The sequence below is a fragment of the Tursiops truncatus genome, chromosome 10, assembly GCF_011762595.2.
Source record: "Tursiops truncatus isolate mTurTru1 chromosome 10, mTurTru1.mat.Y, whole genome shotgun sequence".
In the NCBI taxonomy this organism is placed as follows: domain Eukaryota; kingdom Metazoa; phylum Chordata; class Mammalia; order Artiodactyla; family Delphinidae; genus Tursiops; species Tursiops truncatus.
Genome location: NC_047043.1, coordinates 71,436,640 through 71,460,862, shown reverse-complemented (window position 1 = coordinate 71,460,862; position 24,223 = coordinate 71,436,640). Strand labels below are relative to the sequence as shown.

The 24,223-nt window shown below is 39.3% G+C and overlaps 1 protein-coding gene across 34 annotated transcripts in view; it reads right to left on the bottom strand.

The window, feature by feature from the left end:
• The window catches only part of SLMAP (sarcolemma associated protein), a 150,125-nt gene extending 127,245 nt beyond the window's left edge, over nt 1–22,880 (bottom strand). For 33 of the 34 annotated variants that reach the window (XR_004528585.2, XM_033865165.2, XM_033865163.2 and 30 more), the window contains exon 1: nt 22,090–22,880. Coding sequence is in view for 32 of the 34 variants with exons in the window: in XM_033865165.2 (XP_033721056.1) it covers nt 22,090–22,287 (198 nt within the window). In the remaining 2 variants the exon portion in view is untranslated. The remainder of the gene's footprint in view (nt 1–22,089) is intronic. The other variant, XM_033865184.2, reaches the window with a different exon arrangement.
• Between the last annotated feature and the right edge of the window lie 1,343 nt (nt 22,881–24,223).

Here is a 24,223-nt window from a genome sequence, read left to right as displayed (position 1 = left end):
CCCTAAAAACAGGGGTTATATCTTTTCACCCCTTTATCCCTGTCAGCTAGCAAACATGCCATAGTAGATGCTTAATAAAAAGATGTCCAATAAGCAAATGTTATGTAATTATGTCGCTCTCTATTTTAAATACTCTGATGTTTTACAGATGGCCAACAGGCACATGACAAGATGCTCAACATCACTAATCATCAGAGAAACACAAATCAAAACCACAATGAGATATCACTTCATACCTGTCAGAATAGCTATCTTCAAAAGACCACAAATAGGGCTTCCCTGGTGGCGCAGTGGTTGAGAGTCCGCCTGCCGATGCAGGGGACACGGGTTCGTGCCCCGGTCTGGGAAGATCCCACATGCCGCGGAGCGGCTGGGCCCGTGAGCCATGGCCACTGAGCCTGCGCTCCGCAACGGGAGAGGCCACAACAGTGAGAGGCTCACAGACCGCAAAACAAACAAACAAAAAAAGACCACAAATAATAAATGTGGCAAGGATGCGGAGAAAAGGGAAACCTTGTATACTGTTGGTGGGAATGTAAATTGGTGGTCACTATGTAAAACAGTATGGAGGTTCCTCAAAAAACTAAAAATAGAACTACCATATGATCCAGCAATTCCACTCCTGGGTATATAGCCAAAGAAAATGAAAACACTATATCAAAAAGATACTTGCACCCCAACGTTCACAACAGCATTATTTATAATAGCCAAAATATGGAAGCAACCTAAGTGTCCATCAAAAGACACACACACACACACACACACACACACACACTGGAATATCACTCAGTCATAAAAAAGAATGAAAAATTTTCCATTTGCAACAATATGAATGGACCTAGAGGTTATTACGCTTACAGAAATAAGTCAAAGAAAGACAAATACTATATGTTATCACTTACATGTGGAATCTAAAAAATAAAACAAGCCAATTAATATAACAAACAGAAACAGACTCACAGATATACAGAACTAATGGTTACCAATGGGAAAGGTGAGGGGAGAAGGGCAAAATTGGGGTAGAGGATTAAGAGGTACAAACTATCAATATTACATATAAAATAAATAAGATTCGAGGACATTGTACAGCACAGGAAATATAGCCAATATTTTATAATAACTTTGAGTGGACTTTAATCTATAAAGAATTTGAATCAATATATCATACACCTGAAACTAACATAATACTGTAAATCAACTATATCTCAATAATAAATAAATACTCTAATGTTTGACCCTATGAACTAATATATCCCAGTGTTTTATTTTAAAATATGATCAATACAGATTCAGTCCATGACAAGGCAGATAAACTGGCAAGATAAAGTTGATGAATAGATGTCTGGGAAAAAAACATCACTTATGACTAAACCCCATAACTCAATGTCAGAGTTATTCACAAAAGATACTAAGTACTATATCAACGATATAGACTTCTCTCATAAAAAGGAGATTGCTACTTCAAATTATAATTTCTTTAGTCCTTAATTTTCTCTTCTCTGAGAGAAATACAAACCATTTACCTTATGGATATTAGAATACTCATAAAAGACTAGAAAACTTTATTTTTTGCTAAAATGCATTCTTCTTCTTTTTTTTTTAAATGCATTCTTCTTTGACAGCTCCCAAGGCTGTATAATTTTCACTGAGTTGGGAAGTAAGCTGAGTGTAGCAGAACGGATGACAGTACTCAATTATTCCACTGATTTTTCCTAAATGAATATTAATTACAATTCCCTGCCCAATTATGTCATGTTTGGCCATATAACTTGCTTTGACCAATGAAATGTGAGTGGAAGTGACATGTACCACTTCTGGGCAGAAACTTTAACTGTAATTCCATGGCTCTGAATAGCTCTTCGCCTTCTAATACCTACTACCAGAACATGTATGTCCCAGACAGGAGTTGCTTCTTCAGCCTGAATTCCAGAAAGGAGAACAACTGTGGATGGAGCTGCCATCTACCTAAGTATTTAACATGAGCAAGAAATAAATCTTTGTTGTTATAAGGCACTGAGCTCTTCGGGTTGTTTATTACCACAGTATAACTAGCATAAACTAATCAACACACTGAATCAGTTGTTCTTCCTCTATAATATCATAATACACAGGCAGATGACACTATAAAATATTATACTAAAGGTTTTTTATTGTCTTATGCAAATAGACTTATGATTTTAAGAGGGCAGACTCTTCTTTTTTCATCTCTAGCACCTGGTAGTAGAAGACTGATATATTTGACTGATAGTTTGCTGAAAGAACTATGTAAGTTCTTTCTATTTAGTTCTTTCTAAACTATTATGTATTTTCCAACAAATGAAGTTACATAGTTACTGAAAATTTTTTAAATGTAATACAAAAATAACTTATATTGTTTAAAAAAAAAGCTGAAGAAATCAAAATACCTTATACTGTAAAGAAAAGTTGAGGAGATCTGATGACCATCTATTTTACCTGATCTTAGGTAAAATATCTTAACATTATTCTAAAGGTTTTGCCAATATATTTATCAAAGATTTCAATAATACCATTTTACTTACAACATATTCACTTGATAACCAGAAAGGAAAGACGTGTGGGAGCAGATGTCCAAGCTGATGCACTGTAAAGTTCACATGCTTCCTTATCGGTTCATATTTACAAATGTTTAGTTATTGTTTCTAAACAGTTCCTATAGGAATGGCTGACCTAGAAAACTGACAAATAACAACTCAGATGAACCAACACATAAAAATGCATAATTCAGTAATTTTAAAACTGCTAATCTAAAAAGTCACTTAGCACTGGGATAAAAAACGTATAACCTCTAATGGTATTAGTAAATTAGGTCATTAAGAAAAGGTTATGTCCAATACCACATGATACCACTTATATGAGGAATCTAAAACATGACACAAATGAACCTATCTACAAACAGAAACAGACTCACAGACATAGAGAACAGCCTTGTGGTTGCCGAGGGGGAGCTGGTGGATTGTGAGTTTGGGGTTAGTAGATACAAACTATTATATATAGAATGGATAAACAACAAGGTCCTACTGTTTAGCAAAGGGAGCTATTTCAATACCCTGCGATAAACCATAATGGAAAAGAATGCATATATGCACAACTGAATCACTTTTCTGTACAATGGAAACTAACATAACAGGAACTTCCCTGGTGGCACAGTAGTTAAGAATCCGCCTGCCAAAGCAGGGGACACGGGTTCGAGCCCTAGTCTGGGAAGATCCCACATGCTGCAGAGGAACTATGCCCATGAGCCACAACTATTGAGCCTGCGTGCCACAACTACTGAAGCCCGTGTGCCTAGAGCCCGTGCTTCACAACAAGAAGCCTGTGCACCGCAATGAACAGTAGCCCCGCTTGTTGCAACTAGAGAAAGCCTGCGCATAACAACGAAGACCCAACGCAGCCAAAAATAAATAAATAAATAAGTAAACAGATAAATAAATTTTTTAATTAAAAAAAAGGAAAAAAGGAACACTTTGGCCATCTAAACACTAACTTTTCCTTTTTTTTTTTTTTTTTTTGCGGTACGCGGGCCTCTCACTGTTGTGGCCTCTCCCGTCGCAGAGCACAGGCTCCGGACGCGCAGGCTAGGCGGCCATGGCTCACAGGCCCAGCTGCTCCGCGGCATGTGGGATCTTCCCGGACCGGGACACGAACCCGTGTCCCCTGCATCGGCAGACGGACTCTCAACCACTGCACCACCAGGGAAGCCCTAACTTTTCCTAGTTTTTAAGTTAAATGATGTCAGAAAGCTCAAAGTCACAGTACCAAAGCAGCTTATAAATTATAAAACTGTTTAAATATAAGGTATTATTTTTAAAAGCCTCCTCATTAAAAGGAAAGTTCTGCCTATAAATGTACCACATCCAAAAGAGACAGAAGATAATCAAAGAACTAACACTGGAAAAGGGGAGATTCTGGAAAGACTTTGAGAATCTAATTGAAAAAGTCCTCTTTGAACTTAAACCCTTATTAATTAATGGTATAGTGTTCCCAAAATTTCTACTATTTCAAGAGATTATAAAACCAAATCTCCTGGAAATGGAAGTATCCTATAGCCAACAAATAAATAAAAGGACATAAATCTGAATCTACCTAAAAGAGCCATAGTAAACATATTTTCTTTTTAAATGAATAAATTGATGTTGATTTATTTAGAATAGGTGGTATAGTTGCACAGTTCCAAAAGAACTAAAAAGGTACATACGCTGAAAAGTCTTCCTGCCACCTTATCTCAGATCAACTCAGTTTTCATCCCCGAACCCACTCTCAGGTAACCACAGTTACTAATTCCCTTGTATCCTTCCAGATCTCTTTATGCATAAGCAAATAAACAACAAATATAGATTCTTATTTTCCCTCCTTTGCATAAAAGCTAGATTACTATATACATTGTTCTGTGCCTCATCTATCATGTTGTTTTGTTACCTGACAATACATATCGTGGAGAATTCTCCGTATCAGTACAAAGACAGATTCCTCATTCTTTTTACAGACTTTACAATGAAGCAGAATCTCAAAAAGTCAGCCTTACTTTATAACTCATCTTATAATGCCCTTGTGATCATCTCAACAAAGACAAATATGTAATGTTGCTGCAATAAAAAATCTTTGGAATTTAAAAAATCTTATCTGATATTTTTATTATAAAGAATTTATTAAAGTATGGAACATCTATAGAGAAGTGAACAAATAAAAAGTGTATAAGCCTGATGAATCACCACTAAGCCAACACACTTGTGATTTTTTAATATTTCATGATCTATTAGTATCTAGGAAATATGTTAGAGAAAATTAAAAGTGTTGACTTCGTACACTTCCATTTGGGACACAGTTTGGGGGCTTATGTTTCTTATATTCCATTTCACATTCCATTGATCTTTGTTATTTTTCTTTCAAAATTTTAATTAAGTAGTTCGTACATATAAAAATAAACACAAACATATGAATAACAACTAAAAAATAATAAAAGAAGTATTCATGTACCTAACACCTATCTTGAGAACCCCCTCCCTACCCTTCCCATGAGGCAAGCTGTATGCTTAAGGGTTAAGAGTACAGATTCTAGAGGCAGACTGCCTGAGTTTGATTATAAGGTTTACCACTTATTAGCATTATGATTTGGGGAAGTTAAAGTTTTCTGCACTCTTATTTATAAGCTCCTATACTAATAAATGATAATAATAATAGTGCCTGCTTCACAGCAGGTACTCATTTAATTATGAGAATTAAATAAGTATATATTCGTAAAGTATTTAACACTTTCCAGCATATACTACGTAAAATTTAGCTATTCTTGTATTCACTCTCTGCCACCCTCACAAGGAAATATGTTTACCACTCTATTACTATATATGTAGTAAAATGGATATATGGATGAGAATTGTGATTTTTAAATTTTATACTAACTGGCTACAGAGTCTAAGTATGCCTTTGCAACTTGCTTTTTTCATTCAAAATTTCTGAGATTCATCTACATTGATACATACAGCTATTGTTCATTCATGTTCATTCCTGTACAGTATTCTATGGTGTAAATTAAAAGAAGTATCTACATATTTCTGTCAATAGACATCTGGATTATTTCCAGTTTTTGCTATTATGAAAAATGCTACTACTAACATGCTTGAACATGTCTCCTGATACAGATTTGTAAAAAAGTTTTTCTAGAGTATATATCTAGGTGAAGAACTGCTGGGTCAGTAGGTATATACAAGTTTAACATTATAACAATGTCAAATTGTTTACCAAAATGGTTATATTATAGCATCACATGCTTCATTAGGAAAGAAGCAGCATTAAATCAATGATCTAAGCCTCCAATTTAAGAAACTAAAAAACAGAAGAGGAAATTAAACCCGAAGAAGGCAGAAAAATGGATATAATAAAGGACAGAAATCCATGGAACAGATAACAGAAAAAAATAATAAAGAAAAATCTATTTAAAATAACTGATTCTTTAAGAAGATCAGTAAAGTTGATAACTCTCTAGCCAAAAAGATAAAGAAAAAAAGAGAAAAGATACAAATTATCAGTATTGGGAACAAGAGAGGTAAGTAACATCACTACTGATTCTATAGATATTAAAAGGATAATAAGGTAATGTTATAATTTTATGCCAATAAATCCAACAAATAAGATGAAACAGAGAAATTTCTTGAAAGACAAAAACTACCAAAGTCAATGCGAGAAGAAATAGACCTGAAAAGCCATACAGCTAACAGAGAAATTAAGCTTATAGTTTAAAACATTCCACACACACACACACAAAAAGATACAAACAGATCCAGATGACTTCACTGGTGAACTCTAACAAGCATTTAAGACTAATCTTTCATCAAGAAAGAAGCAAAAAGCCTGAACAAAATATAAGCCAATCAACCAGCAATGTATAAAAGGATAATACAGTACAATGAAGTGGATTCTATCCCAGTAATGCAAAGTTGGTTTAACATTCAAAACTCAATGTAACTGATCATATCAACAATAGAGTACGAGAGTTCCCAGTGCTCTACAGTGTCACCCACACTTGATGTTATCTTTTTTTAAATATGTATTTATTTGGCTGTGCTGGGTCTTAGCTGCGGCACACGGGATCTTCTTTGCAGCATGCAGGATCTTTAGTTGCGGCATGCAGGATCTTTAGTTGCAGCACGTGGGATCTAGTTCCCTGACCAGGGATCAAGCCCAGACCTCCTGCATCGGGAGTGCAGATTCTTAGCCACTGGACCACCAGGGAAGTCCCAATACTGTCCAACTTTTAAAATGAGTATAGGGACTTCCTGGTGGCGCAGTGGTTAAGAATCCACCTGCCAATGCAAAGGACATGCATTCGATCCCTGGTCCAGGAAGATCTCACCTGCCACGGAGCAACTAAGCCCGTGTGCCACAACTACTGAGCCTGTGCTCTAGAGCCCACATGCCATAACTACTGAAGCCCATGTGCCTGGAGCCCATACTCCGCAACAAGAGAAGTCACCACAATGAGAAGCCCGTGCACCGCAACAAAGAGTAGCCCCTGTTAGCCACAAGTAGAGAAAGCCTGCACACAGCAACAAAGACCCAACACAGCCAAAAATAAATAAATTTATAAAAATAAAATAAAATGAGTATAAATGGTATCTCGAGGTTTCCGTTTACAGTTCCCTAGTTATGCTGATCTTATTATCCATTCTTTCTTCCTCTTCTGTGAAATTCTTATTTGTCTCTTTTGACCATTGTTTCTGTTGGGTTGTATTCCTTATTAATTTGGACAAGTTCTTTCTATATTCTGGATACCAATATTTTACAAGTGTATGTACCATAACTATCTTCTGTTAGTTGTTTTTCTTCATTTTTTTCATTCTATTTTAACGAACAAAATTAATTTTAATGTATTTGAATTTATCAATATTTTACTTCAATGTGTTCTTTTTGTGAATTATTTATGGTATCCTTCCGTACGCCAAGCGCATAAAGATAGTCTATATTCTCTAACAAGAGACTTAAAAAAAAAAAAAGACAAATTTTTTTTTTTGGCTGTGAGGGGTCTTAGTTGCAGCAAGCAGGATGTTTGTTGAGTCATATGGGACCTTTCGTTGCAGCGTGCAGGCTTCTCTCTCGTTGTGGCATGCAGGCTTCTCTCTAGTTGTGGTACATGGACTTCTCTCTAGCAGGCTTCTCCTAGTTGCGGCGCATGGGCTTCTCTAGCAGGCATTTCTTTAGTTGTGGAACATAGGGTCCACAGCGTGTGGGCTCTGTAGTTTGTGGCACACGGGCTCTCTTGTTGAGGCGCGCAAGCTCAGTAGTAGTGGCGCACAGGCTTAGTTGCCCTGTGGCACGTGGGATCTTAGTTCCCCGACCAAGGATAGAACCCACATTCCCTGTGTTGGAAGGCAGATTCTTCACCACTGGACAACCAGGGAAGTAAAATTTCTTTCTTTTTTTGGCTGCACTGGGTCTTCACTGCTGCAAGTGGACTTTCTCTAGTTGAAGCGACCAGGGGCTACTCTTCGTTGCGGTGCACAGGCTTCTCATTGAGGTGCTTTCTCTTGTTGCAGAGCACAGGCTCTAGGCGCACAGGTTTCAGTAGTTGCAGTTCATGGGCTCAGTAGTTGTTGCACATGGGCCCTAGAGTGCATGAGCTTCAGTAGTTGTGGCGCATGGGCTCAGCAGTTGCGGTGTGCGGGCTCTAGGGTGCATGCGCTTCAGTAGTTTGGGCACGCAGGCTCAGTAGTTGTGGCTTGTGGGCTCTAGAGCACAGGCTCAGTAGATGTGGCACAGGGGCTTAGTTGCTCCGCAGCATGTGGGATCTTCCCGGACCAGGGCTCGAACCTGTGTCCCCTGCATTGGCAGGTGGATTCTTAACCACTGCGCCACCAGGGAAGCCCCCTGAAATGGTATTTAAATAAGTTTATTCCAGAACTTAAAGTGACGGACAAAAAAAGTCTACCTTAAAATGAGGCACACAAATGCAATCTTTTAACATGCCAAGAGAGAAACCATCTTGAAAATAAGAAATCATACTTTGGAAACTTCGAATTTTGTCTACTTACTATGAATCAAATCCTCACCACTTTCCAATCACTTTATTATAAAGTCAGCTTATTAAAGCAGATGGGTGTTTCATAACCCACTACAGAACATACCATTTTAGTCAGTAGGGTTATTTGGCTGGGTTAAGGGGAGGCACGGCTTTCCCCTAAACTACAAATCCAAGATTCTTAACCCCAGGGCTTGGACCTTGGTTTCCTAAAGATTTCTGCCCTATTGCCCCACCTCCACAGCCTTCCTGTAATGGAACCTGACAAGTTCACCTCTGTCATTTAACCTAAACTATCCGCTCAATCCAGTAGTAGAGCTCCTCAACACACAGCTGCCTCCGGATTATCCCTCTGGCTTTACGCCTTTTCATGCAGACCTTTATACACCAAGGACACCTGTTATCTTCTATCCTAAATCTTCAGGGTCCAATTCAAGCCTTCTCCACCTTAATCACATAGAGCTCTTAATTCCATTTAGAACTTAATTCTTCTCTAGTTGTTTATGAGGCTAGGTCTGGCTTCCCAATTAAACTATAAGCTCCTCAAAGACTGAAGTGATATCTTAATACTTTCATTATGCCTCATGTTGCCTAATATAGCATATACACTCTTACATGTTTCCTGATTGATTAACTACATTCTCATCATATAACTTACTCAACTCCTTTAACTCCGTATCTTCAAGTAAGGTAAGCCAAGTATGCTAATGATTTTTATTCCTTTTAACAGGGAAAGCATACAAACTTGGCAGTACTGGATAATGGATATTAATCAGAAGACTATTTGAACTGCTTTTACTCACAACACTTCTGATACCAAATGTGTGGCTGTCTTTTCTAACACTACTCCTCCAATTTTCTGAGACAAGCCGAGTGTCCTAAAATTCAATTCAACTGACACTATCTACCTGGAGTTAATGTCAGATCCCAAAGATTAAGGGCTCAGTCCCACAAGACTGCCCCCACTTCTACTGCCAGTCAAAAGTCCCAGGTTGTCACCGATACTTGCAACACGGATACAATTTAGGAATGGTCAAATGAAAGAATTGCAAAGGGCAAGATATGAGGAAAAGGGCTAGGAGCTTCCATGTCTTCTCCAGTGAGCCACCCTCCCAGCACCTCGATGTGATCACCAAACCAAAAGCTCCCTGAATCTCACTGTTCAAGAGTTTTTATATAACTCAATCTTCATCCTGCTACCCCTCCTCTTCCCAGAGATTGGTAAGCGGGCCCCAAAGTTCCAACCCTCTAATCACTTAGTCTTTCTGGTGACCAGTACCATCCTGAAGCTATCCAGGGGCTCCCAGCCACCAGTCATCTTATTAGCATATAAGAGACACACTTATCACTCAGGAGATTCCATGAGTTTTAGGCGTTGTGAGCCAGGAACCTGGGACAAAGACCAAATTTCTTTTTTACTGTATCACACTATTTCTTTAACACATTCAAAGAAGTTTCAAGGTATCAAATAACTTAGTTAAGGAGACTCGAAAGGCAGATATTCGAAGAAGAAAACCTTTTAAACAATTAAAAAAAATAAGCATACAGGTCTTACCGTGCAAACACACCAACTAAAAATATAAAGAAAAATTAAAATAGCCACAAGCTACTGAACACAGATCTTCCTAGACTTACGATGGTGTTATGTCCCAATAAACCCATTGTAAGTAAGTTGAAAATGCATTTCATTCACCTAACCTACCAAACATCATAGCTTAGTCTAGCCTACCTTAAACATGCTCAGACACTTATATTAGCCTACAGTTGGGAAAAACCATCTAACACAAAGCCTATTTTATAATAAAGTGTTGAATATCTCATGTAATTTATTGAGTATTATACTAAAAATGAAAAACAGAATGGTTGTATGGGCACAGATGGTTGTAAGTGTACTGGCTGTTTACCCTTGGGATTGTAGAGCTGACTGGGAGCCGTGGCTTGCTGTCGCTGCCCGGCACCACAAGGGAGTATCATACCACATTTTGCAGGAAAAGATCAAAATCTTAAGTACTGTTTCTACTGAATGTATTATCACTTTCATACCATCATGAAGTCGAAAAATCCTAAATTGAACTACTGTAAATCAGGGACTGTTTGTACTCATTCTGTGCCAAACATTCTGCTTACTGCTTTACAAGAATTCCCATGATCTCTACAACAATCCTATGAGGTGAATCTCACTATTAGCCTCATTTTTAGATGAGGAAAACTGAGGCACAGAGACTCCTCAAGGTCACACACCTGGCAAGCAATGGAGCCAGGATTCCAACTCAGGTAGTCCAACCCTAAAACTTCTACCAGCAGTGTTCAATGACCCCAAAGATTTGATAGCAGCTCTATTTTCCCCTCCTCAATTCTGCTAACTTCTGGGTTTGCATTTCCCAGAATACATCATTCTCTTTAGGCTTTTCTGCCTTAAACACACACTATTCCCTGGGGCTGGAATGCCCTGCTCTGTTTTATACAGAGAGTAAACCCTCACTCTTCATACAGTAGCTTAAAAACAACTTTGTCTATGAAGCCCTCTTCATTCCTTCCATATTTGCTGCCCCCAATCCTAGGGAAGGAATACATCACTCCCTTAGCTCCTTGGAAACAATGATTCGTAGATACTTCTATTGTTGGACTTATTTGTATTGTAACTATATATTTCAGTACTATCTGCTGGGCACTACACTGCACACATGAGACACTCAGATACTTGTTAAGGACTAGGAATGGTCCCAGTTTAAGTTCAACTATAATTTAAACGACTACTTCCTTCTAGTCAAGACAACATCATTCATTCTAACAATATTTTACCATGCTCTATAGGCCTGCATATGCAAAAGATGCACTGGTGAGAAAAATTAATATCTTAAGATTCCCAGGTTCAGACTGGGACTTATAAATTGCATCTTTCCAACCATTTCTCAACTCCCACATTAAGACTTTGGCACTAGAGCTTCTCAATAATACCAAAATTTTGTCTCTACCTCTTCAGTATTCATATCTTACTCTTGGTTAGACTTTTGTTTCAACAAATGTAGTTAAATTTCGAAACACCATCTACTAAATTCAATAAAACAAAAGTCTAACCAAGAGTAAGACATTCACACTAAGAAACTAGTGACAGAAATTAAGCCACACAGTACTTCAAAAGCTGCTCTGCTAGACTATCCACACTGAACTCTACATTCTTCCACTTCCTCCACACTAACCTGCTTTCACTAACCTATTATTTCATCTAACAGTCCTCTTTTTTTTTTGCGGTACCCAGGTCTCTCACTGCTGTGGCCTCTCCCGCTGCAGAGCACAGGCTCCGGACGCGCAGGCCCAGCGGCCATGGCTCACGGGCCCAGCCGCTCCGTGGCATGTGGGATCTTCCCGGACCGGGGCACGAACCCGTGTCCCCTGCATTGGCAGGCGGACTCTCAACCACTGCGCCACCAGGAAAGCCCAGTCCTCTTTTTTTATAAGAGTATTTTGAGATATAATTCACACACCATACAATTCACCAATCTAAAGTGTACAATTCAGAGCAACCATCACCACAATTTTAAAAAAATTTTTTAAATGCCACAATCATTTTTATAACATTTTGGTCATCCCAAAGAGAAACCTGTACCCATTCAGCAGTCACTCCATGTATTACATTATTCAGGGTTCTCCAGAGAAACAGAGCCAGTAGGATGTATATATATACAGAGAGAAAGACATTTATTTTAATTAGCTCACATAACATTCTGGGGGCTGTCAACTGAAATTTGCAGGGCAGGCCAGCCGGCTAGAGAAGGGAAGAAGCCCTGTTGCAGTCTTGAGTAAGATGACTCTCTGAAGGCAGAATTCCTTCTTTGGGGGAACCTCAGTCTTTTCTCTTAAGGCCTTCAACTAATTGGATAAGACTCACATTCTGGAGGGTAATCTGCTTTATTCAAAGCCTACTGATTTAAACGTTAATCACATTTTTAAAATACCTTCACAGCAACATCTAGACTGGTATTTAACCAAAAACTGCACACCATGGCCTCACCAAGTTGACATATAAAATTAACCATCACACTCCCTGTTACCTCCTGCTCCTGGAAACCACTAATCTACTTTCTCTCTATGGATTTGCCTATCCTACACATTTCATATAAACAGAATTAAATAATATGTGGCCTTTCACTGAACATAGTGTTTTCAAGGTTCATCCATGTTGTAGTATGTATCAATATTTCATTCCTTTTAATTACCAAATAATATTCCTTTATATAGTATACCACATTTTACTTACCCACTCATCAGTGGAAGGACATTGGGTTGTTTTTTTCTTTTTTACAGTGAACATTTGTACAAGTTTTTGTGTGGACATGTTTTGATTTCTCTTGGGTATATACAAAGGAGTAGAATTGCTGGCTTGTATGATAACTCTGTATCATTCCTTTTTACTACGCAAAATTTTCCAAAAAATTCAGAGCTACAAATTTTGTTTATTCTACAAGCATAACTACCATTGCTATACTAGTAACATACAGCATGATCTTATCTTCTATCCCTGAACTTCTGAAGTGGAAGGAAACATAACTGGCATCTAATAATACAGTTAATATTTCTATATTTAAAGTTAAAAAACCAAATATATTCATTTTTTTCTAAATTAGATTTACTTATGGGGGAGGTCACATATATAATTTAAAATACAACCTCCAAACATACTATACTTAGAAATTATCCAATGAAGGATGTGGAAAGAAGGGAACTCTCGTACACTGTTGGTGGGACTGTAAATTGGTGTAGCCACTGTGGAAAACAGTATGAAGAGTCTTCAAAAAACTGAAAAGAGAACTACCATATGATCCAGCAATTCCACTCCTGGGTGTATAGCCAAAAACAAAAAACAAAAAAACCCAAAAACACTAATTCAAAAAGATACATGCACCCCAATGTTCATAGCAGCATTGTTTACAACAGCCAAGACATGGAAGCAAAATAAGTGTCCATCAACAGATGAATGGATGAAGAAGGTGTGCTATATATGTTCAACAGAATACTACTAAGCCATAAAAAAGAATGACATTTTTCCATCTGCAACAACATGAATGGACCTGGAGGGTATTATGCTTAGTGAAATAAGTCAGAAAGAGAAAGACAAATACTGTATATTATCACTTATATGTGGAATTTAAAAAATAAACCAATGAAAATAACAAACAGAAACAGACTCACAGATATAGAGAAGAAACTAGTGGTTACCAGTGTGGAGAGGGAAAAGATGGGGGTAGGGGATTAAGAAGTACAAACTACTATGAATAAAATACATAAGCTATAAGGATAAACTGTACAGCACAGGGAATATAGCCAATATTTTATAATAACTTTAAATGGAGTATAATCTTGAAAAATTGTGAACCACTATGTTGTACACCTGAAACTTATATTTTGTAAATCAACTATACCTCAATAAAAATAAAGCATACTAAAAAATTATCCAATGAAAGAGTATCTTTTTTAGTATATTATAGTATCTGAACAGTGATACTCTAATATCTTTACATGTAGAGGGTTTTTTTTCAAATTGTAAAATTTTAAGTAATAAATAAATATTGTTTGAGGAACTGATCTTCAATTGAAACTCTACACAGATTTACTACCAAAATATCTATGAGTTAATAGACAATAAGGTTATCTCAATATTTTTTTTTCTTTTGATCTATTGCTCACTAACTGGTTGGTGATGAGATTAACAATGACTAATTGTGCGGAGGTGCAGGGGTAGCAAGCAACAGAGCGATCGAGAGCATGCATTCTGCAATCAGATGACTGGGGTTCAAATCCTGACTTCACCACTCTCTGCGTTACCCTGAACAAATTCCTTCACCTTCCTGAAGCTCAGCTTTCTCATCCTGAGGATAATAATACTAACAAATTCAAAAGTCTCTTGTGAGGATTAAATGAGATAATGCATATAAAACTCAGTGTACCACCTGGTAAGTGCTCAATAAAATGATATTAATTTTACAGCAGTCTGGATGCTGGTCATAACCTAGAGCATATTAACACATTTCAGATAAGCTGAGCATAATTCACTTGATATCATCAGCTAAAAAGTACATTTAAAACTATGATCCAATTGCTTATGAAAAAAAGTAACAACAACAAAAAAACCTTACTTATCTACATACCCAAGTAGACAGATGCACAGAAAAAGCTCTGAAAATTACATACCAAACTAATAACAAAAGTTACTTTTAGAGGAAGGGAAGAGGATAAGAGGTACCTATGTGAAGGAGGACATATATATACTCCACATACGTCCTTATTGCTTCAATTTTTATGAGAATGTATCCATTATTTTTGTAAGCAAAAAATAAAAAAAGGAAGAATAGCTTGAAGGTCCATATTGGAAATTCATTTCTACTTGACTCAGCTAGAATAAGTCAGTAGTTATAAATGTAGATAAAATCATAAGCCTGAAAGTATTGATAAAACCTTAATGCAAATAAATAAGAAAACAAAGTTTCCTATGTCTTTAAATTAAAATCTAACCCAAATTACATATTTGACAAAGAATACAGCAGAATCACCAAAGGCTTCCATGTTTTCAAGTGCCTACATAAACTTTACTTCTTTTCTTTACACCTGTCAGCTATTCTCTTTAAAGAATTAAAAATTTACACGCCACACAAGTTTTTCCAAGGCTGTTTCATTCATTTGCATAAACACTCAAATCCAAATCAGTTGCATGAATGCAAACTTAAGAAAAAATATATTTATTGCTAGGAGTAGTAGGGGTATGTTTAAAAAGTGCTAGCTGACTCAGAGAAATAATTAACTCAGATTCTCTCAGTCTTTGAAAGTCTGTCATATGACAAGCTTTTTAGTTATACTTCCAGAAAATAATAGCTTAGATTACCCTTCAAGAGAGCAAAAGACAGATTTTCATTACAATAATTGTTCATTCCATAATAAGATAGTTCAGAATAAATGTCTAGCAGTTGGCTTTTATCTCAGAGGGAAACAATCTAGATTCTGGTTCCAACTCTCCACAGTTACTAAGAGATGACCTTGTGCAAATAACCTCTAAACAGCGAACTCTTTTTTCATAAAATGGAGCCAGTCTGCAGTCGCTCTACCTACCTCCTAAGTGTTATACAGATCAAGTGAAATAAGAAAGCATTCTGAATATCATCAAACCCTTAAAAGTATTATTTTGCATGAGAATGGATATATATGTAATGGCTCAAAATTCATAATATCACCAATCACAAGATTATCTAAGATACCAAACACTCGGCAAAGTGTCTTGCACACTGCAAATTCTCAATAAGTAATGATTTATACAAACACCATGTATTGGAAATTGAGTCCATGATGTCAAACTGAGAATTAACTCGAATGACCTTCTGCTCTTTGACCCTCCTCAGGGTCTGCAGAAACAGAAACTGCTCCATTGTTCACATTTCACTCATTCAAGCATTTATGTAGTGCCTATTCCCTTGTTCTCAAGAGCTCACATCTGGCAGAGCAATAGTGCATTTGCGTCATAATTATTTTGTTGTCTGTGTCTCATAACGAAATTATATACAAAGTTCTATGGGAGTATAGAGGAAGAAGCAATTAATTCCTCAGTGGGAGTCAGGGAAGGTGTCACATTGGAACTGGGATGAAGGGGAAAAGTCATTCTGGAAGTCAAAACAGCAAAAACGGCACTTTTTCTAGGAACAATGAGCACTGTCACATAGCTACTGCACAGAGCCTGGGGCAAAGGAAAAAAACAGTAATAGAAAATGAAGCTGGAAAAAAAAAGGAATGAGAGACGATTTTGAAGGTTTTGTATATCATGTTAAAAACTAATGGGGCAAAAAAAAAAATTAAAGGGGCAAACAACCTAGATTTTGAGCAGGCGTATAAACTGTTCATCTACTGGTAGTGGTAGTGAGAGAAGCATGGGCAGGAAAGAGTCCTTAGAACATTTCTGCAGCTAACAAATGCCACGATTTTTCTGGATTCAAGTAACTGATATACATTAAGAACCAATCTCACAATCTTTTCACTTAAAACTCTAAATGACAGACACCCTCCTCCCTATTTATAAAAGAGAATAGATACTAAGCTCTAACATAAATACCACTTGAGAAAACCAAACAGGAGCCTGAGAAGGTAAAGAATAAATTTAAGCCAAGGAGTAAAGTCAAATAACTAAGTAGAACAAAAATGTTTTAAGTGTATACACCAACCATATTTTTAACAACTTGAAATAATAGACAAAATATTTCATTAACTTTCCACTACTGCTAAAAGTAACAGAGAAGGAAATGATGATGTGCTGTGGATACATAACCAGGCCTTCTGAACACATTTACATTAATGCACATTAAATATAACATGTCAAATACATGTCTTTCTCACAAAAACTAGCTCTTAATGACCTTTGTAACTTCTGTAAAAAAAACAATAACAAACAAACAAAAAAAACAGATATCTGTTGAAACATAATACAGACAAAATCAATGAATGTATGATCTGCCACTCTCCCCAGAAGCTGAGGCCAGGATCTTTGCAGTCATATGGAAGGAAGAAGGAAGAAACAATCCTGGTTGTCAAATTCTGCAGATTTCTCCTTTGCAATGACTTTCTTGCAACGTCCTTGAAACGTGCCACATCATTCCTGCTTCTATGCCTTTACTTGAGCAATTCTTCCCACCCAAAACTCCTTTCCGACTGACTCTATCTACATTCTGCCCTATTCAAAAAGTCCTAAGGTCTAGCTCAAATTGCATCTCGTCCATGAAACCATCTATCCATGAAACCTTTCCTAAAATCTCCAGTCCATACAGACCTTCTCTCTTTGCTGAAGTCCTAACAGACAAGTTAACACATTTGTCTTTTTTCATTTTCTGGCATTTAGTCGTTTTCTTTCCTACTATTAACCTGGCCCACGCCCCTACAACATGACATCATATCTAAACTTTTACAAAGCCTTGGAATAGCAAAGCAGTTAAGAGCTTGGATTCAAGAGTCAGAAAACCTCAGTTCAAATCCCACCTCTACCATTTATTAGCTATATGAACTTGGGCAAGTTAACCTAATCTAATCACTCTGTGCCTTAATTTCCTCATATGTTAATATGGGAAAAATAAGCACCTATCTTAGATATTTAAGTATTAAATAAGTTAACACGTAAAGCATTTAGAACAGGGCATGGTACAATGTACACAATAAGTTTAGTTAAGCTAACAGTTACCCGTTTTTACTTGCTCCAGGCCTCTCTACACATGGACGTTTTATCACTCTTAAATAATGGTTTTGGTATGTCAATGCTCGGCATAGAACTCTCCTGGGCCTTCCATAACCCATGGGTCCATGCCCTTAGTTTGGCAACAAAGGCATTCCACAACCTGGCACCAGGGTATCTACTCAGCTTCAGTTACTCAACATCTACTTAACAAGAAATAATAGGAAACAGACACATAAGGCAGAGACCCTCTCCTCCAAGGTCTGAAAACTAATTCCAAAAACAAGGCAGAAACATGAAAACACCACACACAACGAATGTTCACCCATAGCTACTATCCAAGACCTTCTATCAACAAAATCAGTTTCTTCAGTGTTTGGAAGATGCCCAAATCATTCAAAATAACTTGCTTTTGTCTGTTTTATTCCACCCTCATCCCCTCACACACAAACACAACCCATAAAAGCACGCTTTCTTAACCTGTACCTGTCCACTCCTGTTTTGAAGTCTAATTCAAACACCATCACTCTCTAGCCATTTGAACTTATATAATACTGTCTTATCTCAAATCAACTGTTCTCAAGGTGTTTCGTCACCCTCTCTATCCAAATATAAGCCCCTAAAAAGGAGTAACAATTTCTTACCAATTCTCTTCATTTTCCCCCATGCCCCCACCCCACCACTATGCTCTCCACTGAAACAGATCATGATAGAACAGGTGCCCAAAAATATGTGCTGAATTTAAGTAAAAAAGTGAACCTGGAAGTAGACAACTACTACTACTACTTACTACTAGGTAAACTACAGTGAGACTGGAAATAAACTACTGTGTCGACCACTAGACTATCGCTGGTCCACAAAGCCTCAAATCAAATAGGGCCATCCAAATCAGAAGGAGGCAGTCCGCTTACTATCTCTTCTATGTAACCACCATATGGGTAGATTTGCTTGTTCAGTGGTACCTTGAGTCAATAGAAGGGTTAATGACCATCCTATAATCTGCCATCTAATTTGAAGAGTCTGACCTCCAAAAAGGAGTGAAGGATGATACACAGGGCCAGAAACCAGGCAGGGCAATATCCAACTGCTACATCCCTGAGTAGATGATTTGGGGAAGCTTATTAAATTCCACTCTCTGGCAAACCTGTCGCCCTCCAGCATGCAGGTTTTAAGTACCATAACACATTCCATGAACTTAGCATTAAAAAATGTCACATAGATTTCCATCTGCCTACACTCCGTAAATTTCCTACAATAAACATGTATTACTTGAATAATCAGAAAGTTTTAAGTGTTTATAATTTCTTCCAGCTTTTAATGGTTCTCCCATAATGATGAATGCAGAATGCAACACTCACAAATTGAAAGTCAACCAAAGGGCATATTACCCCAATTTTCCACTTCCCAGGTAAGGTGCCAATTTGGGGCAAAGTTCTTCACGTTTCAATTTTAAAAATTACTTCCACCTATGCCATCACATGAAAGAAAAAAATGTCTCATTACCTTCCTGAGATTCCACAGCACTACAGCAAATTGCAAAGACCTGCCTAGATGGTTCCCTTTCCCCCTGACCCCCAAACACCCTCTTCTCTAAGGACTGAGCCCTTATTAAGGGCCAGGAACAGGGTGCTAAGTGATTTACATGATTATCTCAATGCTGGAAACAACAGTAGGTACTATTATTATCCCCAGAAGAGAAAACTGAAGTTTAAAGATGTTTGAGGAAAAAAACAAACAAACAAAAAGAACTTGCCTGAGACAATGCTTAAAGAAGGAGGGGATTCTAGTGTTGTAGGAAGAAATTTGCTGGGAAAATATATTAGGCCCTAGGGACTTTTATCCTAGGGATAAAATTGTAACAAATCCTCATACTGGAAATTTATTACAGAGAAAACAATAAATGATATTTGGTCTAATTGTGGGTTTTCTTTGTAACTGTGTACCTCACGCTATCTGGCACATAACAGATGCTCAATCAAAACCTACTGTCTGGGGCTTCCCTGGTGGCACAGTGGTTAGGAATCCGCCTGCCAATGCAGGGGACAAGGGTTCAAGCCCTGGTCGGGGAAGATCCCACATGCCCGGAGCCACTAGGCCCGAGTGCCACAACTACTAAGCCTGCGCTCTAGAGCCCATGAGTCACAACTACTGAGCCCTCGTGCCACAACTACTGAAGCCTGCGCGCCTGGAGCCCGCATTCCCTAACAGGAGAAGCCACCACAGTGAGAAGCCTGCACGCTGCAACGAAAAGTAGCCCCCGCTCACCGCAACTAGAGAAATCCAACGTGCAGCAAGGAAGACCCAACGCAGCCAAAAATAATAGATAGAAAAATTTTTTTTAAAAATAATAGAAGAGGGACTTATGCTTCAGGAAAAGCTGAGTAGGTGTACTTTTCCTTATTTCTCCTGCTGAGAACAAATTAAAAGATTAAAAAAAAAACAACAACCTACTGTCTGTTCAAACCTAAACTTTAAATAGTTAATTCTTAAAACAATTTGATCACATGGCAATATCTGACAGGTTGTTTTAAATAGACTAAGTGGTAGGTGGTAAAATAATCAATAGCTATATCTACCCCTAAAGTAAAGGCCTCACATCCTGAGTATGTTTTGGAAAGAAAAAAAAGTTCAAATGGTAGAAATAAGCTGCATATCCTTTAAAGATAAGGTTTTCTAATAACAAATTTCATTCAAAATTTCAACATATTTCAATTTATACAATAAACACTCACCATTGATCTATCCTTAGTCATCTCAAAATAAATCAAAGAAGGTACATTTGCAATGTACTTTAAGAAACGTATTACCTGATTAAGTTTCACCTTAACTGTTGCCCAGGGACATAAAAGGACAAAAATGTAAAAGCTGATTAAGGCAACTATCTATGTTTGAATTTGACTGCCGGAAAGATGAGTTCTTTAAATTACTATAGGTAACCTATGAGGTCTTTCAGGCACCCAAACTTTACTTTCCAGGGAGAAAAAAGGATCTGTTCCACAGGTAAATAAATGAGCATCTGGTGTTATACAGAAAAATTAACATACTTTTTAGTTTTTATCCTACATACAGAGTAGGATATAGATATTACACAAGCACACAGCACTTGGGCAATCTTTTCCTCCTTTCTTTGAAAAATGATTTATATAATAATTCCTTAATTCAGAAGTAACGCTTTCTCTCTTCCTTTTGAGGCTCAGGTTTCTTTCATTTCAAAACAGTACTTTTCTAAAAGACTTAAATTCTTCTTTTAAAAAAGACTTAATCATTTAACTCAGAAAGAGGGACCAAAAAGTCAGGAGGTGAAACCGGAGATATTCTTATTAGTCTTACATAACTTACTCTAAGTTGGAACTAATTCAGTAGCTTAACTAAAACTTGAGGTTTAAGCACAAACATGAGCTCTTTAGTATATTCTCCTCACACAGAGATAGTTTTAAAAATTGAAAGGGTCTTACTCAATTTTTTTCTTGTATTCTTAAAATATAAGCAACCACATGTATAGTTAATTAGGATGCCAACATAAAAATGCTAAAATAGTCAGTCACTTATAATGAAGAGCGCTAAATTCAAGCTATCACATCCAGGTAATGCAATAACTGATAGAGCTGGATATAATTTCAGAAAATAAATTAATTTTTAACACTGATTTTTAAATATCACCTCTGTAAGTATGCATTGTTTTTATTAAGTGCTGAAGGGAACATCAAAAAGTCATTTTCAAAAGCAATTGGTATACGTTCACCCAACCTGCAAACAAAACTCTGAAATCGTCAAGTTAGTGGTTCATGCTTAATTAAATTGGCTTTGGTAACTGCAAATTATCCCTTCCTAGGTAAATATGTATCAAATCTTCCAAAATAAATTTACACAAACACTGTCCTTGCTAGAAAAGCCCTGATCTGAACTCAACTAAAAGCTACTGTGTTAACTATATCTCACCACTGAGTCATTTGAGCCCCAGAGTAATACCGGCCGCAGATTCCCTGCATTGCTTTGGGAACTGCTGCTTGCTTCATCAAGCACTGTACTGCAAATTCACCTTTCTAAAAAGACTGAAAGCAAGAAGCCAAGTTTCGCTATCTAGTTTTCTAAAATGAATTAGGGTTTGGGATTTCACCGGGAATGACCACGTTATCAAGATGCCATCGCCCTCTCGAGGCATTTAATTAACAATACCTTCTCTGTTTTCCATTCAACCACCTCAATCAAATTTCCACTAGAACCAGACACACAAAAAGTTGGTTTCATGGCCTTGCTGAAAGTCTCCTCTGGGTGCAAGCCCTGGGATCCCACATTCATTATGCAGAAGGGGCAAAGGGAAACGAAAAGCAACAATTGTTAGACAACGTAGTGACATTACCTTGCCCGTCTTGTGATCAAACCAGACGAGAGCATGGTTCCTTGACAGCACTTTGCAATCAAAGGTAGCATTATTCTGTGCTGGTCGACAGCGGGCCACCGAGCGGCCGATTTTAATAGGCTCGTCCAGGTAGACATGACGCTCCTGAAACGGGTGTGAGTTCGGGCGACAAGTGAAGATGGCCAAGGCTGACGGCATCGAGGACAGACTTGGGGTGTCTCTCCTACCAGGGACAAAGAGGAGTTCCACCGGATCCGGACTGCCCTTCACAAGCCTATACCCCTATCCCCCCCCAAATTTTAAATTAAAGCAAACTGCACATTGTCTAAGCATAACCAGTGAACATCAAAAACTCTTCACTGGGGTGGGAAGACAAGCCAGCGCAAGCCCCATCACCTCCTTTAAAACCCAGCAGGGCCCTGATCACAAAAAGTCCCCAACCGGCAGCTTTCAGTCCATCTTCTTCCCTGGGAAGAAAAGGCTCAAACATTGGACAGCTTCGGCCAAGAAAACTCCTGGAAGACAGTTTGAGGACTGGAGGTATACAACCAGATGAGTCACACACCAATTCTTGTGTTTTGTTTGGGATCGCGGCCGCTTTCCCCCCTCGGTGGCGGAAATGTTGCAGCACTGCAGCATGAAGAAAGGGTCGGTGCGGCCAGAAAGGTCCTTTCGGGCGGAAGAAAGGTGGTGTAGCTGAGCACCTCTGGGCAGCCACCGCCCGTCCTCGAGGGCCTCGGGAGTGGAGGGACGAGAGGCGATGGGGGCGGCTAAGGGGTCTAGACGGCCAGCGGGACAGTCTGCATTGCCCCTGCTGCGCGGAGGCCGGCCGGGAGGTGGCACGGGGTCCCCGGACCGCCGTGGGCCGAGGCGGCGGTGGCTGAGGTCCTTGGCACGAGGAACGGGGACCGGCGGGGGCGCGGGCAGCGGCCGAGGCGGGACTCCGGGGCACCTGGCGGGCGTCCCCGCGACCAGGGCGGGGATCCGGCTCCGCAGGAGGGTGCGGACCGAGCGAGGCGCGACCCGGGGGAGGCTCCGGGGTCTCGACCCGCAGGAAGTTGGTCCCTGAACACCTGGGCTCCTGGCTGCTGCTCAGCACACCGGCCGCCTCCTTTTAGGGTCGCCCCCGCGAGGGTCGCATCTCAGGGGAGGCAGCCGAAGCTCCGGGCTGACGAGGAGGTGGGGGAGGGAGGCCGGCCCGGAGGTTGGGGGAGAGGCCTGGAGGCCCCGGGCTGGGTCCGCCGCAGCCTCCACCACTCGCGGCCGGTGGGACACCCTCAGGCTGTGCCCGACGAGGCAGAAAACTTTCCGATCTGGTGGGGCAAACATGAAAACAAACGGCCGTCAGCCGCCGGTGCCCGCCCGCCTCAGCCTTCGCCCCTCTCAACCCACCCGAGCCAGCCCCCGCGACTGGCCACGACCTCGGCCGACCTCTCTGCGGACGGGCTGCGGGGATTGGGCGCCCGGACGCCACGACGGGTCCAGCTTCCCTTGCCGCCGCCGCCTCAGCTTACCTTGCCAGCGCCAGCCGCCATAGTGACTCTGACTGAAACCTACCCGGTGCACCGCCACGGGAACGCGCACCCTTCAAGGGCCCTCCTACCCTCTCTCCCGCGCCGTAGTCCGGAAGTCACGTGATCGATGCCTCGGAAGCCATGATGGACAAGGGCAGAAAAAGAGGGCAAGCTAATTTTTAACAAGCCTCCGAACGCCATCTTAGTTAAGGGTTAGACGCTTCAGCACCGTGGGACAACCTGTACCATTTTGGTTAAGGGCAGGAAAAAAATTTGACCTGTTGAAGGTTTTCTAAACATAACTTGCCAAATTCCTACTTTAGCGTCTTGGTAGAAGGCGCCTACTTTTACTAAATTTTATTCACTATAGTCGTCGTTGAAAATACCACTGAGCAAGGCGAACAACCCCATCCAAAGGAGAGGTTATTAGCATCCATCTTAGCTGTGGGCAGCACAGTCCCCCACGGCCGCCTTAGGTGTGAGCAACTAAATTCCCACAAGCCTTGGGATTTGTGCATCTAAAACAAGGTCTATCCTCCCCTTGCTGAAGTCTTCACTGTGTTATCCTGCCCGGAGGAACACTCTTTCTTAGTCCCTGTATTCCATTTCAAACAACCTTT